General features: G+C 40.0%; 1 protein-coding gene across 1 annotated transcript; it reads right to left on the bottom strand.

Annotated features, from left to right (window-relative positions):
* Positions 1-795: 795 nt before the first annotated feature.
* LOC131224175 (major strawberry allergen Fra a 1.08-like) lies at positions 796-17,131 on the bottom strand. Its single transcript, XM_058219717.1, has 3 exons — positions 16,951-17,131; positions 1,280-1,453; positions 796-1,179 (listed from the first exon to the last, which is right to left on the bottom strand). The coding sequence occupies exons 1-3, from the start codon at positions 17,129-17,131 to the stop codon at positions 878-880; spliced, it is 657 nt and encodes a 218-aa protein (XP_058075700.1). The 3' UTR covers positions 796-877.
* Between the last annotated feature and the right edge of the window lie 993 nt (positions 17,132-18,124).

The following is an 18,124-nucleotide window of genomic DNA, read 5'->3' as shown; positions in this document are numbered from 1 at the left end:
ACGAGACACTGAAGAAACAGATTATTATTATTATTGCAAGACATGAAGTACAGATGAAAAAGAAATTGGGATCTTCCTATTCCCAAGCAAACACATTCATGTAAATGAAACCTGGTCATTTATATATACTTGAAGGAGATATTCTACAAGGACTTGCAGAGAGGAGCCCGGCTGGTCTCCTTTTATATATACCTGAAGCAGATATTGACCGCGGGGATCAGAGTGTAATTAATTGCTTAGTCAACTCATTAGGTGGGCCACATGCATGTTTTCAACAACGGTCAATTTTTTTTCGAACCATCTGTTTTTTTCTCAAACACATCTGGCCCACTTGATGAGTGCAGTAGCTGATCTTTGGTTTGGGACAGCCCCACGTGTTGAATGCTCACGCATGCCAGCTAGGTTGGCTCATGTGCTGGTGAATCACCCCCTTCTGCCTATCCTTATAAGAATGGTCCATGCAATGGAACAATGTAAAATCAAGCCTAAAATCTCTAAATTCACATGGTATGAAATGGCCTGATTTTCAAGATGTCCCTTTGTCCTAGTGGAGTGCATCTGATGCTTGGATTGGATGTCATACAGGCACCACATTAGGCCCACAATGGTTTTTGAAGGTTTTAATGGGTAGGTATCCCTCTACAATTCTCCACGTAGTGTGGCCCACCAAAGTTTCTGACCTGGCTGATTTTTTGTCCCATGAGTTGATTCCATGACACAAGAAACACAATGAAGAAACAGATTATTATTATTAGAGCAAGACATGAAGTACAGATGAAAAAGAAATTGCGATCTTCCTATTCCCAAGCAAACACATTCAAGTAAATGAAACTCATTCATGAAAGGCTTTACAACCTCCCTAACATAAAACCCAAAGCTAAATGTATGCATTTGGATTTGCAACAAGATATCCTTCCACAGCCTTAAACATTCCTACCATGTTTCCCCTCATCTCCTTTGTTTCGTCTTCTTTCGGCACGCTTCCTTCAACTATCTCAAACTCCCCATGGAACTTGCATAAGCTCCCGCCCTCAATGCCACCTTTGAATTCTAGAGTAAATGTAGTCGACTTCACTTTCTTACCAAGCAGGCCACCCTCAATCACTGAGTACTTGAATAAGTGCTTATCATTGTCGATGTCATCTATGCGGTCCTTCCAATAACTGAAGTCCTTGATAGCTGCATAAATTTCACAAAATAAACACATTCCCAATAATATTATAACTCCATTGTGGAGCTCATTGAAATACATGGGAAGCACAAATGTTATGTTAGTTACCATCGGTGAAGTTGGATTGTCTGATAGTTCCGACCCCACCATCACCTTCAAGGATAACAATGCTTGTTATGATTTCGGGCATAAGTTTGGGCATGAGGTTGTGGGAGTCCTTCACAATCGCATTCCAGAATCTTGATGGTGAAATCGGAGATTGGATTTCATGACTGACTGTACCTGCAACCATGATTTCAATTGTATTATAATATGTTTTTTCAGTGAGTAGATGGGGTTGAGGTCGTGAAAAGATGAGAATTTTCATGGAGATTTATACAAGTGGAGGGTAGAAAGGTAGGTGGGAGATGTGACTTGTCTTTCATAGGAATTAGCTCCATTGAATTCATTAAAAATTATGTGATATTCCAATCTTAATTAGGCTTTGTTTGGAGGTTGAGACAAATGATTATGAAAATATGGAGATGCTATGGCTTGTATTGTAATGAGGGGAATGGAAGAGGAAGAGGAAACTAAGCTTTGACTGTTTATAGCAATAAATAAATCTTTTAAAGAGTTCATGTTCAATACGTTTTGAGTTAAAACGGTGCATTTGTTGGAAATGGGCAGGGATCGCAATAGGCTCAGCCAAGTCGGTCTGACACTACAAAGCCCAAAGCCTGAGCTTAGATGGGCCTAGCAGACCTAGCAATTGATCAAACCCTATTTTACACAATGGTCCTACTTGATTCGTTGACACCAAGGAATGGATGTTTAGAAAAATGAAACCAAACCGTCTATATGAAAGATGAATATGTTGCCAAACAATGGATTATAACAGTATATTTATAGAGTAGATTATGGTGATTCAAAATCCAAGTAGCTTGCAAAATTCTGGATTTTCAAACCTCTCCAACTAACATAATTTTCCCTTTCTCCTCTCTTTTTTTTTGTGTTTTTCCTACACAAACCTCACATGGGCACTCGAACTAAGGACGCCAGTGTTATAGGTATTCATGTTCATTAACATTGTTGGATATTTCACCTCTGTTCCTATTATAATGATGTGATGCTGATGTGATATTATAAAAATTAAGCTTACAAAATCACGTATCAACCATACGATATAAAAGTTGACAATCACCCAAAAAAAAATATAAAACTTTTGAATTGCTTATACAATCACTTATGAATTAATGGGCCACTTTGGTGGGCTACCAGATTCTTGAATTTTTTCCTTTTCTTTTTAGCCAAGGCTATCTTTAAATGGGCTTGGTATAATACTTTTTGAAATGTTACACATGTATATCATATTAAAACATTGGAGATAATTTACTTCATCATATTCATCGTCTCATAATTTCAGGAATCCTCATGACAACAATTCAAATTGCTAAACGGTACAATTTCTAAATCCGGGGATTTACAAAATAAAACGTGCAAATAGAAGTGAAGATCCAAATTTTGAGATCCATATTCCCAAACAACCCCTAGGCCAAGTGGGCCATGTGTGCCAAGCGCAAATTCAATGGCCCAGATGGCTGGCCTGGATCTTTCATTCCGTCAGTTTAATGGGCCACATCATTGCACAAAATGTGGGTTTTTATTCTGACAAGGGGAGAATGATGCCGCACTGGCCATTGCTGTTTTTTTGTCCCGTAAGTGGATGACCATGACCAAGAGTCTCGTTGATTAGACAATGTAATAATGGATTTATGGCCATTTTCGTGGGATTGGTTCCCCATATTGAATATCTGCAATCCATAGTGAGAATATTTGCGATTCACAATAAAAATATCGTCAATCCATAACGAATGTCAGTGATTCATAGTAAATATCGGCGATCCACACTGAATATCAATGATCTACATTGAATATCGGCGATTCACATTATATATATATCAACAATCCACGGTGAATACGGGCGATCCATAGTAAATATCGATGATCTACCATACAACATTCATCACATTCATCTATTACAACATTCTGTTATTACAAAATTAATTCATTATAATATTCTTCCATTATGAAATTCATCCGTTACAACATCCTTACATTATAAAAATTCATTTATTACAACATTCTTTCCTACCATCCCCCATTTTACAAACTCTCATCATTTATACCCAAATAAAATAAAATAAAATAACTCAAAAAGCAACTATAAAGGAAACCAATGAAGGAAGAATGAAGGAGAAGGGAACAAAAAAAAAAAACATCATCTTCTCTTTCACACACTTCTCCCCTCACATGATTTAAAAAGAAAAAAACTAAGAAAGGAAGAACGAAATGACCAAATAACCCTCATGCGGAAAGGCATCACCTTTTGAACCCATCCACATCTTATGTTAAGTCTATTGGGCTGTCGTGAAGCAAATTCAACCTGTCTATAGGTAAAGATTTTAATTTTATGTCATCAGTTCAAGTTTGAGGGCAAAGCTTATCATAAATGGACGACACCAAATGAAATAATTCAAAATTAATGCATAATATTAGTGTAGTTGTAGGTCACAAACATCTTCAAACAACAAACTGAAAAATCTCTTTTATGGGTTTTAAGCTGTCCAATTAAAATGAACAGATCAGATCGTCCAAGAGGTGGGCTAAATTTTAATTTTTTGTGGGGCCATGTCCATTTCAAAAAAAAAAACTTTAAGATTTTGAGAACCGTACAAGAAGCAGGTGTGTCGTATAGGCTCCTACCGTGACCATGTCATAATACAAGGCCATCTTAACCAAAAAACCCAACCAATTAGAATGAGACCAGACAAGTGAGTGAGGCAGAGGTAGCAGCTTAGTGGGTGAGGTCCCCCCAGGGTCAAGTGGACCACCCTATAGGAATTGAACTCCACCATTAAAATCTTCTTAAGGGCCACAAAAGTTCTAGATCAAGTTGCCAATTGTATTTTCCCCCTTCAGCCAGGTCTGTATAACCTTATCAATAGGTTTTTTTAACACGCACTCACACAGAGTGGTTTTACTTTTCACCACAATGGGTTCTTGAACCCATAACCCCGGGTTGAAACTCTTGGGTGTCTACCACTGAGGCATGAGACCCACATACCATGTCGCATCTTAATCACTCTTGGAAAGGAGTTTTGTAAATTTTAATAAGCTTGGCCGGATTGACAGCCTTTTGGACTTTCTAGTCCAAGCCCAGCCTATTTACAAATGACCTTTAAAATTCAAGCTCAAGTCCAGCCCTCGGTCCTAATACTTGAATCTAAGCCCATCCCAAGAGCCCCACCGGGCTAATCTGACCCATTAGCACCCCTCATGCCACACCATAGCAAATAGTGTGAATGAAAATGTCCACAGTTGAAACTTTTTTTTTTTTCCCTGGCAACCATAATGTTTATATTCCATTCAATGGGTTCATAAGGTGATTTCTCAACATGGTCATCTTAACGGTGGGGACCAACTTATGCACGGCTCAGATTCAAATGTCCCACGCACCAGGTTGGCATTTGGACCACTAACCAAGGGTGCGTATAGAGCTAGCCAACCTCTACTATGAAAATAACAGTTGGACCATTGGTAGCAGTTGATGGAACCCAAAGACCTCATCTATCCACTCTTTCAAATACTCGCAAAGAACACACTAAAAACGTTTTTTTTTTTTTTTTTTTATGAAAGCAGTAGGGGTCCTTCACCATTTATGTCACCGTCCAATCCGTTGTATGTAGACACGTAAAATTCCAACCACTCATCCAGTGGTACACAATGTCATGATGATAAAATCATTTAGTGCTAAAAGTCATGTAAACATACCAGTAGAGTGTAAGGATTGACAATTTATTTCATTTTGGCATCATTTGATGACAAGCATTTTTTTAATTATTATTTTGTTAATATTAAATATAGATATTTTGATTTCCAACTCAAAAATAGAGATTTTGGGTTCAATCCCTAACACACTGGTCGTTTTGGTACTATTATGACGTTATTTGATGATAAGTGTTTTTAATTATTTTTTCATTAGTATTAAACATAGATATTTCAATATCAAACTTATATTTTTGATCGAAACAAAATGACGACTTTATTGATGATCAAATTCAAAAGTTATATGGGACCTGCTAAGTTTAATTAGGTTTATACGCAACATAGATTAGATACTGACAAAGTCAGTAGCCAAATTGCTACTGAAGCCACGTTGCTAAGATATGTGGACCCACCATGATGCATACTTTATATCCATTTCATCCTACCATTTGTAGAGATCGTTTTATGGCATGAGAAAAAGAATGAGATAGATCTAAAGTTAAAGTGGATCTGTCACAGAAAACCGTGGATCAGTCACACCTACCGTTGAAATATTTATAGGGCCCATCATGATGTATTTTTTAGATCCAACCTATTCATAAGTTAACATAGAGATAGATGAATTGAAAACAAAAATATCAGCTTGATCGGAAACTTCTGTGGCCCTTGAGAAGTTTTGAATAGTGGATGTCACTGTCCCTACTTTTTTCTATGGTGGGGTCCACTTGAACTTTAGATCTATCTCATTATTTTCTCATGCCATAAAACGATCTCTCCAAATGGATGGACCGTATGGATACATTACATGCATCATGGTGGGGTCCACAGAGCTTGGTGACGTCACTTCAGTAGGATTTGGCTACTGACTTTGTCAGTATCTAACCCGCGTCCGTTTATACCATAATCCAGCATTGAAATTATGCCCGATGGACTCGACTCAAGACCCGTCACTGAATCTTAAAACCATGGTCAAGTTGGACGGGTCAAAATCAATGGACGGCTAATGGCAAGACTTAGATGTATTAGTATGGCACACCCAATGAGTACATGGGTCTGACTTTACAACAGGTTATTGTCAGAGTGCGGCCCACCTTTTGCAGGGATCAGATATTCCACCCACATGACACTGTTATCCACAAAATGGCGGTGTGGATGATTTCAAAAAATGCCCTTCTCTTAGACCAAACTGCAAACAAAGTGTTATGCTTTGAGAAAGTAGAGAAAAGCATTTGGTCCCAAGCAACGGAATTTAAAGTCTTCTGCGGTAAAGAAATTCCCCAACTCCCCCACATGCACCCTTTTGTATATCACCTTCACATGCAGCATACATGTGTATAAGGTGGTCCCTGAAAAGAATATATGAAAATAATCAGGATGATGCGGGACATGGAAAATTAAATATGATATGCAAGATTTCAGGCTTAGATCCTACCAATTCAGAAACAATCACACAAATTCCACGTCCCACATGAAAATCCAAACATTCAATTAAAAAGGGAAATCTATGCGGGTCCAAGCCGACACAGGCTAGGATTGGACCAATAAAAATTATAAACTAAACGATGTCAAAAGGAAATAAAATCAATTACTCATGCATAAAAATTAGTCCATAATCCAAGGGATTCCCTAATTTCAATTGAAGGAACCCTAAGGTGATAAAAATGGGCAAATTAATTAGGGATCATGTAATCTAGGGTTAGGATTCATGAAAAACTGCTATGAGAAGATAAAAGAGAATAAAAACCTGAGCTAAAAGATGATCCCGCGTGTTGACAGCAACAATGGCCCAGACAGACGTGCGTGTGATCCCGGCCGCACGTGTGTAGGGCCCACTATTCAGAAAAAGACTACCTTGGCCCTGGTCGGCCAGGGATGGATTCCGCCAAAGTTTCAACTCTAATACAGGTTCAGATTCTGGAAATTGGCTATAGGGGGATGAATAACTGCAAAAGCTAGGAAATTCAAAGCAATAATGATGATAGAAGATGAGATATATAGATGAGAGAGGGTAGGGACGGATGGGGATAGATGTGGCTTCGCACCACAGTAGTTAACCCTTCGAAAAGGGAGGGATTCGCACCCACTTTTGAATTCTTCCACAACTCACAAAGAGAGTAGAAAAATAAAGCAATAATTTTTTTTATTAACTTCAATGAATGAAAAGAACTACAAGAGGTGCCTATTTATAGGGAGAACCCTATACCCAAAAACTCGCATCATGTGCGACACCTATTACTTAGCGATGAAGTAAACTAAAATAAAAACCAAACAAGAAAATCTAAAGCGTTCACGATGTTCTAAATAATAATAATAAGCAAAACCTAAAATATAAAATCAATCCGACGAGAGGGCCACGATCATGAGATCTCATAGTGGGCTTTTCTTGACTATCGGGTCACTTTTCTGAACCAAAACTTGACTTCTAGTTAGGAGGCCCTCCCTAGACGTCGTCATCGAGCCAGATCGATGGTGGGGTCTTCCTTTTACGTACGTACGTGCGTAGGGGGGGCGGCGTGAGTGTGCGTGATGTCCCCATCACAGGACGGTCCACTTAGTAGGCAGGGGACATGCATGTGGAGTCACCTTTGGTGGGTTTTTCAAACCGTCTGTTCTATTCATTTTGGAGTGGCCCACTTGAAGACATTTTGCTTAAGGTAATTTTGAAGGTGGGCACCACCTAATGGACCAATGAAATGTCACACTCATGTGGGGCCACTTCCGTTTGTATTAATTAGCAGTCCTTTTCAGGGCCTTTCTGGTGGCTTAAGAAATGTTATTTATTATTTATATATATAGAAGGCTCGATTTGGTAAACTACATGACCATTATTGAACCCTGCCTAATTTCTACCCATACATACGGCCCATGATTGTTGGAATTGCTTGTGTGGTGGGGTGTAACAATTCATTAATGGGGTGATCCTGACCTATCAATTGGACAACTTGAAATATAATTACCTATGTTTCACTTTGAGAGCAACAAGGCATTGATTAGATGGTTATGATCTAGATCTAACGATGTTATTCTCTTGTGATACTAGAACTTGTTCGAATCACGAGAAAAATGTCATGTGGAGACAGAAATTAGTTTGCAAGACATGGGGAGGTGGCGGGGAAGCGACCGTAAAGATGAGAGTTTTGATACTCTAGTAGAGTGTGACTCTTGATGTGCATACGTTTAGATCCGGCATACATGAAATATGCTACTCAATCTTAACCATCCTGAAGAATGGTTGTGAATGGTCATTGTCCAAATATACTACTCAATTTTAACCATCCAAATTTGTATTTTGCTTAACTTTCTATAGTCGCTCATGCCTTCCATTCATTCATTAAGTTGTTCAAATAGTCCCGTCAACATGAAATTTATAAGAGGGCCTCCAAAGTGGCCACTTAATCAAGGATATAAATTATTGTACATGGTGAAGACATTGGGGACTTTCATGAAAGACAACTGATCACCTACACACGCCTGCAGCTGATCAAATTAGTAGGACAGCCCAGGCTGGGGCTGGCCATGTGGTGGGCCACCTAACGAAGGGAACTAAATACTAAAAAATGCAACATGGATGAGGAGAGGAGATATAAGTGCTTCCGTTTTCAAAATACTACTTCAGAAGGTTAGCCTTTTGAAAGGTGTAGAGCCCATCTACGGATGGAAATGTGTTGGGTTAGGGTTTGATCACGCTTAACTCTTACTAGATGGGCTCGGAATCTAGGACCAAACCTAATCCACTTATAGGGGAGGGGGGGTAAGAAAAGGAGAATCTGATGGTTGTCTGATCTCCTTGATTTGTAGATGGTCCCACTAAAATTTCCTAGCTTAGAAGTGGTCAAGCCCTCTCTCCTAGATGTGGATGGCAAAGAGATATATTGAATGGGACAACTCATTTAGTGGGCCTTATCATGGTGGACCATGGCTCAATTGAATTGTTCTTCGAAACCATGGTGAGGGACCACACACATTTAAACTTTGAAGGTATTGTAATTGCCATACGTTTCGACTGTGTGGGGCCCACCATGATGTGTGATTGCCAACCAATCCATTCATTACATGTGTCCTCCTATTTAATGTCTAGGTCCCAAAATCCAGCACAATTCATGAAGCGGATTACTTGTGCCCCTCGACGCAGGAATATCTCTGTGCCCCCTATTGTCAAAAGTTGTGTGGAGCCCACAGAGATTCCTGTGACAAATCCACTCCGTCCATCGATTTTGAAAAACCACAATAGCCCAGGAATATGAAAATCATGAAGAGCCAAAACTCAGGTATTAATTAGGTGGTTATAATCATGGGATTAATTTGATTCAAAGATAATCAAATGAACAAATTACAACCATTGCACATGGACCATGTGCACAGTGGAGATGGGTGAGTTGTGAGCTACTGCCTATTATGGTTCTGATTTCTGAATAGCCTCACTTGTCAACTCGAGCAGATGTTCTTTATGACTCGGTCTTGAAATTGAGTCCACTCAGCTTATGTAATCTCGTCCATGTGGACCTCAAACCAGCATGACAAGCCAACGATCGAGCAACGTTATTCTCTTATTCTACTAGATCCGGTTTGAATCATGAGAAAATTGTCACATGCTTGGTTCACAAGACATCGGAGAGGGGTAGGGAAGTGATTGTAGAGAGGGTCATTCGATGCTCTAATAGAGTGTGACTCTTGATATGCATGCATTTGGAACATGCATACATGAAATATACTACTCAATCTTAACCATCCAAATTGGAAGAATGATTTTGAATGGTCATTCTCCAAATATAATACTCAATCGCAACTGTTGCACTCCAATTCAATCAAATAAGACCACCCGTGTGACCAAAGATCTAGATTGTATAAATATATGTGAGAGTAGGATACATAGGCATGCCATAGTATGCCTAACTCAAGGGTTGATTGAATTGTTGGTGTCCCCTTCTTCAAAACGGACAAATTGTATGCTAGGATTGAAGATCCAAAGTCTTACTGGCCACCAATATTGCATTTCTTTTAAGCAACTAATGAAATGAAATGAGACTAATTCTTCTTAATGAGCTTTTTTTGCCTTGTCACAATAAATGTGGGCCTACAGCCTTAAGGACTTGCACAGCGCACATATGCGGTTGGGGTGCATCCCTCAGACCGTCAAAAAACCCAAAACCAGACTTGCACTAGTCCTAGAGTTATGATATTGAGGAACCTAAGGAGTTGGCGAGAAAATCACAGCAATTCCTATTGAATAAACAAGGATGGAAGGGAAAAACTTACGTAGAAGGGTTGGAAGGCTTGCTACTGCCTGTGACACGGTCTACGTATCCTTGGCTCAAGGATTTCTGTGGCAGAAGAGACCGGGGCAACCTACAAGCGACTGAGACTGACCCAATGCAAAAGTCGACCGACGAGATGGGCTCCGAGCCCCCCCCCCGAGAAATGAGTATAATGAAATAAAAATCAGAATTAAAAGCTTTTATAGCCCCAAGGGTTCAGTTGGACGGCTTACTAACTAGGAGAGTTAATAGAATAAAAATGCAGCTCGATGGTTGGACTAGTGGTGATACTGGTCTGACCGGCGAGAATCGATAAAACTACCGGTCGGGCCAGCCAAACACGAATACTCAGGCTTCCTAGGCCACTTAGATGGGTTGGATCAATAAGCCAATCGATTTGACTAACCAAACTTGAATTCTACTCCCTATGGGGCCCTTGGCTGCACTAATTGTGGGACTTAATCTATATGCGGAATAGGCCCACAGATCTGTCTGTGCATGGGACATGGCGATCAGGGGTCGGATAGCTTACCTAGCTGAGATGCCGCCATGGAAGCCGGATAAGATTACCAGAAAACCTGTAGAGCTTAGGATCTTCCTCTCCTTCACACCCTTTCTGCAAATCAGTAGATGGGACTCGAATTTCTGCTATGGTGTAGGATTGGGGACCCAGCTCTCTTTTATAGAGTCTGTGGAGAGAGAGTTTGAAACCCATCACAACTCTCTCTCCCATGCTCCACATTATAGCATCCTAGTATAACTCAAATTACTGTCTGCATAAGACAGTTATAGCACTCCAGCCCTATTACGCAAAGCTGCGCAGATAGACTGCGCAACGCATCACCTGAAGTGGGGCCCACTGTTCTACTCACTCATCCAGTCCAACTAGATGACAATCCAGACAGTTGATCAGCAAGGCCCACTAAATAGAGTTCTTACATTCTCCCACTTGGGCCTCATTGAGCAACATCAATGATGGTCATATATATAATAATTTTGTAAACAAGTTTTGATATTTTAAGAAAATATCCAAATGGTTAACCAATGAAACAGTTGGATAGTATGAGTAATGCTATTAAATCTGGTCCATCAAGACAGTCAGTATCAAAACGCAGTAGTCATCACAACATTTAATTTAGGCGAAGTGAGTCTAAGCACGATCACAAATACTTTCAATCTTAACGACATAGATCACGAACTAGGAAATGTGGTATAAGGATTACACACATTAGTATGATAATATGTGTCTATCCTTAAGAGGTCCTGAAGCTTTTTCATGTCTCCAACGAGACACAACTGTAGTTCTACTTACTTAAAATTTGCGCATATATAAAAATAAGCAGACATGAATCTTTATATCAAAATCATCCAAACAAACTGTATAAAACGAGATCTCTAAGTGTCTGTGAAAATCAAAGTACGCTCAGCTCCCACTAACTGAAAACATCTGTGGGATCAATGACTCCCATGGATGTTACATGCTCCTGAAATGGCGTGATAGGGAGGCCTTTAGTGAGCGGATCTGCAATCATCTGCTTAGTGCCGATGAATTCCACGGACACTTGATGATTCTGAACTCTTTCCTTTACAACAAGGTACTTGATGTCGATATGCCTCGACCTTCATGAATGCTTGTTGTTACTAGAGAAGGAAATAGCAGCCGAATTATCGCAAAATATTTTCAATGGTTTTGGGATATGCTCCAGTACCCGCAAACCTGAAAAGAAACTCTGTAACCATAGTGCCTGATTAGATGCCTCATGGCAGGCAATAAATTCAGCTTCCATAGTAGATGAGGCTGTGGTAGATTGTTTCACGCTTTTCCACGACACAGCTCCTCCCACCATCATGAAGATGTATCCTGAAGTAGACTTCTTAGTATCGACGCAGCCTGCGAAGTCTGCATCTGAATATCCGATCAACTCCAACTGATCAGACCTTCTGTATGTGAGTCCGAAGTCTTTTGTTCTCTGAAGATACCGTAATACTTTCTTTGCAGCTATCCAATGTTGCATTCCTGGATTAGATAGATATCTTCCCAACATTCCAGTGATAAAGGCAATGTCCGGTCGCGTACAGACTTGAGCATACATGATGCTCCCTACTACTGATGCGTATGGAAATTCTTTCATTCGATTCTTTTCTAAATCATTCTTTGGACACTGAAATAAACCAAATTTGTCGCCCTTCACAATGGGCGACTTTCTTGAAGTACAATTTTGCATGCCATACCTTTCGAGTACCCTAGCAATATAGGTCCCCTGTGACAAGCTGACCAGTTCAAGTGTTCTGTCACGGCGAATCTCAATGCCGATGACATAAGAAGCTTCACCAAGGTCTTTCATTTCAAACTTTTGAGATAAAAATTTCTTGGTGTCGCTCAACATCCTGGTATCACTGCTAGCTAACAGAATGTCATCAACATACAAAATCATCATAACGAACTTACTCCCACTGGTTTTAATGTAAATGCATTCATCTGCAGTGTTTTCTACAAAGCCATATGAAGAAATTACTTCATGAAACTTAAGGTACCACTGTCGCGATGCCTGTTTCAACCCATAGATGGACTTCTTAAGTTTGCAAACCAAATGTTCTGAGCCAGTAGCTACAAAACCTTCGGGCTGCAACATGTACACATTCTCATTCAGATCCCCATTGAGAAATGCAGTCTTTACATCCATCTGATGTAACTCTAAATCCATATGAGCTACAAGAGCCATTATGATCCTGAATGAGTCTTTCTTGGAGACTGGTGAGAAAGTCTTCTTAAAGTCAATGCCCTCACGTTGGTTAAAACCATTGGCAACAAGTCTGGCTTTATATCGTTCGACATTACCTTTGGAGTCCCGTTTGGTTTTAAATATCCATTTACAACCAATCGGCCTTATTCCAGTGGGTAATTCTACAAGATCCCATACTTTATTGTCCTGCATGGATTTCAACTCATCTTTCATGGCATTAAACCAACGAGAAGGATCAGTACTTTGTTTGACTTGTGTAAAGGATTCAGGATCCTTTTCCACCCCTATGTCAAAGTCGTATTCCTGTAAGTATACGATGTAATCGTCTCGATTTACAGGCCTTCTCTCTCTTTCAGATCTTCTCAATGGTTCAGCTTGTTGGGTCTGATTTTGATTTTCCTCATTAGTGGTTTGTATATGAGGTTCTACGTGGTGCTCTGCAGTGATTGCAGAATCGACTGCATCATTAATGTTCAAGTGATCTGGATTGACTATGACAGGAGTCACAGTCCTTTGTTCCTCAAATACAAAATTTCTTATGTTTGTGCTCCCACTGTTTTCAGTGTCCTCAATGAATCTGGCATTCCCAGTCTCAACAATCCTGATGGAGTGGGAAGGACAGTAGAATCGATAGCCTTTTGATCTTTCTGGGTATCCAATGAAGAAACAACTTATGGTTCTAGGATCAAGCTTCTTTTCATGCGGGTTATAAATTTTGGCCTCAGCAGAACAACCCCAAACATGTAAATATCGAAGACTTAGTTTTCTCCCATTCCACAACTCAAAAGGAGTTTTGCTTACTTTTATTGGGAACCTGTTTAATATATGAAACTGCGGTTTTGATCGCATCACCCCACGGAGATTCTGATTGTTGAATTGTTGACCATACTTCGCACCATATTCATAAGGGTGCGATTATGCCTCTCAGCCACACCATTTTGCTCTAGAGTACCAGGCATAGTGTATTGAGCAACAATGCCACAATCCTGCAGGTATTTAGCGAATGGCCCTGGATTGCGTCCTGATTCGTCATATCTGCCATAGTATTCACCACCACGGTCAGATCTGACAACTTTAATTCTCTTATCGAGTTGATTTTCAACCTCGGCCTTATAGATTTTAAAAGCATCCAGGGCATCTGATTTCTCACTGATAAGGTATAGGTACCCAAAGCGAGATTAGTCATCTATAAAGGTAATGAAATATTTGTAGCCACTCCATAAGGCTGTAGGGAATGGTCCACAGATATCTGTATGTATAACCTCTAATAGATCTATACTCCTGGTTGCACCTTTCTTTCTCATTCTAGTCTGTTTCCCTTTTATGCAATCAATGCATACTTTATAGTCAGAGAAGTCTAGAGAATGCAAAATTCCTTCTCGCACAAGCCTGTCTAATCTCTCACGAGATATATGGCATAGCCGCCTGTGCCACAACATGGAGGAATTCTCATAGTCTAGTCTTCGCTTGGATCCCGCTATATTTCCATGCAAGGTATTAATATTATAGACGTGAGAGGCAATCAAGTCTAACTGGTATAAGTTGTTTACTAAAGAGTCGGTTCCAACTTTAATCGAATTAAAGTAAATACTAAAACTTTTATTTCCAAAGTGGAACGAATATCCCAACTTATCCAAACAGAAAATTGAAACTAAATTGCGCCTTATAGACGGCACACAGAATGTATTTACTAAATTCAAAAAATGACCAGTCTTCAACTTAAGCCTATAGACTCCTATTGCCTCCACGTCAACTTTGACACCATTGCCTACGTATACTGAGCGCTCCGCATCAGTTGGTGGCCTGGCCTGTAGTAATTCCTGCATAGAAGTGCATATGTGAATAGTAGTTCCTGAATCTATCCACCAGGAATCCACTGACACATCGGTCAGATTAGATTCAAAACAGACAAGAACAGAATGATTACCTTTCTTTATGAGCCAATCCTTAAAACCTTCGCAGTCTTTCTTTAGATGACCCGTCTTTTTACAAAAGTAGCATGGTTTGTCTTTAACCCGTTTGCGTTTAGATCCATTTCCAGATTGATTCTCATGGTTCCCAGATGGAGGACCAGAGAATCCATTATTAGAACCTTGTTTCCTCTTCCTTCTACCTTTATTCCCTTGCCCATGCCCTTGTCCTGAAGTCACCATGTTAACATTTTGAACCTTTATCATCTGTCTGATCCTGTCTTCTTCTTGGACGCACTGAGTGATGAATTCATCCAATGTCCACATGTCCTTCAAAGTGTTATGGTTTACCAGGAATGTGCCGAATTGGGGAGGTAGGTTGTTCATGATCAAATGAACCAGTTGATCATCAGTGAGTACAAGCCCTAGAGCACGAATCTTAGAAACAACTTCGATCTGCTCTACAATGTATTCACGGATGTTGCCTTTTCCATCGTAGGACGAGCGAGTCAATTTATTCAGAAGAATGCCTACTTCAGATTTATCAGATTTCTTGAATCGTTTTCCCATTTCAGTCAGGAAAACTTTGGCCTTATCTGTTTCAGGCATGACACCCTTCATCGATTCAGAAATTGAATATTTAATGATTTTCAAGCATGTATCATTTGATCTAAACCATGCAACCCATCTATTATATTCAGCTTCAGTGGCATTATCAGATGGCTTTGGCGGTTCTGGTGTTATCAGGGCAAGATCTAATTGAAGACAGCCCAGTACAACTTCAATGGCGTTCTTCCATTGAGTATAATTAGACTCATTTAAGGCAGGGACTTGATGCGTATTAGTTGGAATTGAGACTGAAATATAAGAGATACACATATACTCACATTAGTTCATTATTTCACAAAACGGTTTAGTAAACAAAATATCAGGCAAAGATAACTGATTCAGTTGCTAAGGGAGGCATCAACTGAATTATCCAGGATGACGATGGGCCCAACCATCTCATCCTAGTGAGAATCTGTTACATCATCATCATTCCTCCTGTGGGTGGTAATGACAACATGTTAGTAATCCTCCTAAATATGAAGCTAAGTGATGTCAGTGATGTAAATCTGAGACACTCAACACCTGTGGGTGAGATGAGTCTTTCAGCTTTACATTACCTACACCATTTACTCCACTCGTTCACTTGACTGCCATACGATAATCATCTATATTTTCGTTACCGTACGCATGAAAACATGAACGCAACTGTATGCAATTCGTTTATCCCAATGTTACAAGTTTGTACTTGTAGAATTTTCATCGATTGAGGTCACTATGGTGGCTAACACAACCGAATCCAAAACTATAAATATAGACTGCAAGATTGCTATTATAATCCTACCTCTCTATGGATTATTTCTTAATAAGTCCGATGCGGTCCATAAGTTAGTTGATACTGACCTTTTGGAATTCCTCAAAGTGAAATATATAAATAGGTTTCACACCTTATATTCCAACGGTCCATATCAACACTTAAAGATGGGTGATGGGCCAATAATAGGGTCACACCTGTACTCTATACGATCTGAAAGTGTTCAATGAGCATGACTAATCCAGTTCCTGATATCCATATGATAGACAAATAGTATGGAACTTTACAATTGGATGATTAGGTCCATGTATTGGTGTCCACATGATGGATAGATTTAGTTTAAACGCTTAATATTTATTAGATGAAAGTTCACGTAATCATCTACCAAGCGAATTAGACATATAATATGTCCATAAGTCAGCCCATATTATGAATATGAAATAATATTTGATGGTCAATATTTAGAAATCTTAATGGACCAGATTGAACTCAGGGCCCACCATCAAAACAGTATATTGGGCCATTACTAGTGATGAGCCCACGAGAGAATGGGAATACATCCCGTTCGCGGGTACAGGAGTCGGACCCAAATACTCGTAATCGGGTCCGAAGACCCGATTACATATAAGGTCGATCTCGACCCAGTGCTATGGCGTCTGAAAGCAGGTCGTTGTCGACCTAGTGTAAGCGGCGTCTGAAAGACGCTGGTATGAAGCCGCCCGCCGCTGCCAAGAAGGAAGATCGCCGCCGCGACCTCCTACATGATTCAGAAACCCTGGACATCCATGGAAGTATGGTCGGAATCCATGGCTGCAGCGGAGGAGAAGCACGGCAGGCGACTGGCTGAGGATGCTGTCGAAGATGGACAGTGAATCCATGTCCATTATCACAGATTATGTAGGTAGGGTACAAAATACCCAATTCCAATTTGGGAATCACAATCCCTATTTAACGGGATTTAGGGTTTCGAATCTGAAATCCCCAACATCTGGATTTGGGATTAAAATCCCTAATTCCGAATTTGGGATTCGAAATCCCTAATTGGATGACTGGATTCCAAAATCCCGATTTGGGGTTTTGAATCCAAAATCCCTAACTGTCAGAATTTGGGAATCTTGATTCCAAAATCCCTAATCAGATATTTGTGTTTAGGGGTTCGAATCCAAAATCCCTAATTTAACTGGATTTGGGGATTTCGAAATTGAAAACCCTAATTATCTGCTGAATACAGGGATTCTAAATCCCTAATCTTAGCTGGATTTTTGGGGTTTATGAGATTGAAATCCCAATATTGGATTTGGGATTAAAATCCCTAAACATTAACACAGCTTCGAATTTGGGAAAAATTAAACCCTGATTATCTATATGGGTTTTGAATCTGAAATCCCTAATACGAACCTGAATCTGAAAATTAGATGAATCTGATCATCATGCCTTTGCACAGATGGCTTTGATACCAACTGTGGGACTTAGTACCTACTGTGGGACTTAATCTATATGCGGAATAGGCCCACGGATCTGTCTGTACATGGGACATGGCGATCAGGGGTCGGATAGCTTACCTAGCTGAGATGCCGCCATGGAAGCCGGATAAGATTACCAGAAAACCTGTAGAGCTTAGGATCTTCCTCTCCTTCACACCCTTTCTGCAAATCAGTAGATGGGACTCGAATTTCTGCTATGGTGTAGGATTGGGGACCCAGCTCTCTTTTATAGAGTCTGTGGAGAGAGAGTTTGAAACCCATCACAACTCTCTCTCCCATGCTCCACATTGTAGCATCCTAGTACAACTCAAATTACTGTCTGCGTAAGACAGTTATAGCACTCCAGCCCTATTACGCAAAGCTGCGCAGATAGACTGCGCAACGCATCACCTG

This window comes from Magnolia sinica, chromosome 2, assembly GCF_029962835.1.
Source record: "Magnolia sinica isolate HGM2019 chromosome 2, MsV1, whole genome shotgun sequence".
Lineage (NCBI taxonomy): Eukaryota > Viridiplantae > Streptophyta > Magnoliopsida > Magnoliales > Magnoliaceae > Magnolia > Magnolia sinica.
The sequence above is the reverse complement of the archived record's forward strand: the minus strand, read 5'-3'. Positions and strand labels throughout refer to the sequence as shown.

Coding starts and splice junctions, on each gene's coding strand:
- LOC131224175 (XM_058219717.1), bottom strand. CDS start 17,131: ATGGACATGGATTCACTGTCCATCTTCGACAGCATCCTCAGCCAGTCG. Junction 1,454..16,950: donor GCGGGCGGCTTCATACCAGC/GTCTTTCAGACG, acceptor TCATGGTTGCAG/GTACAGTCAGTCATGAAATC. Junction 1,180..1,279: donor ACAATCCAACTTCACCGATG/GTAACTAACATA, acceptor AAATTTATGCAG/CTATCAAGGACTTCAGTTAT.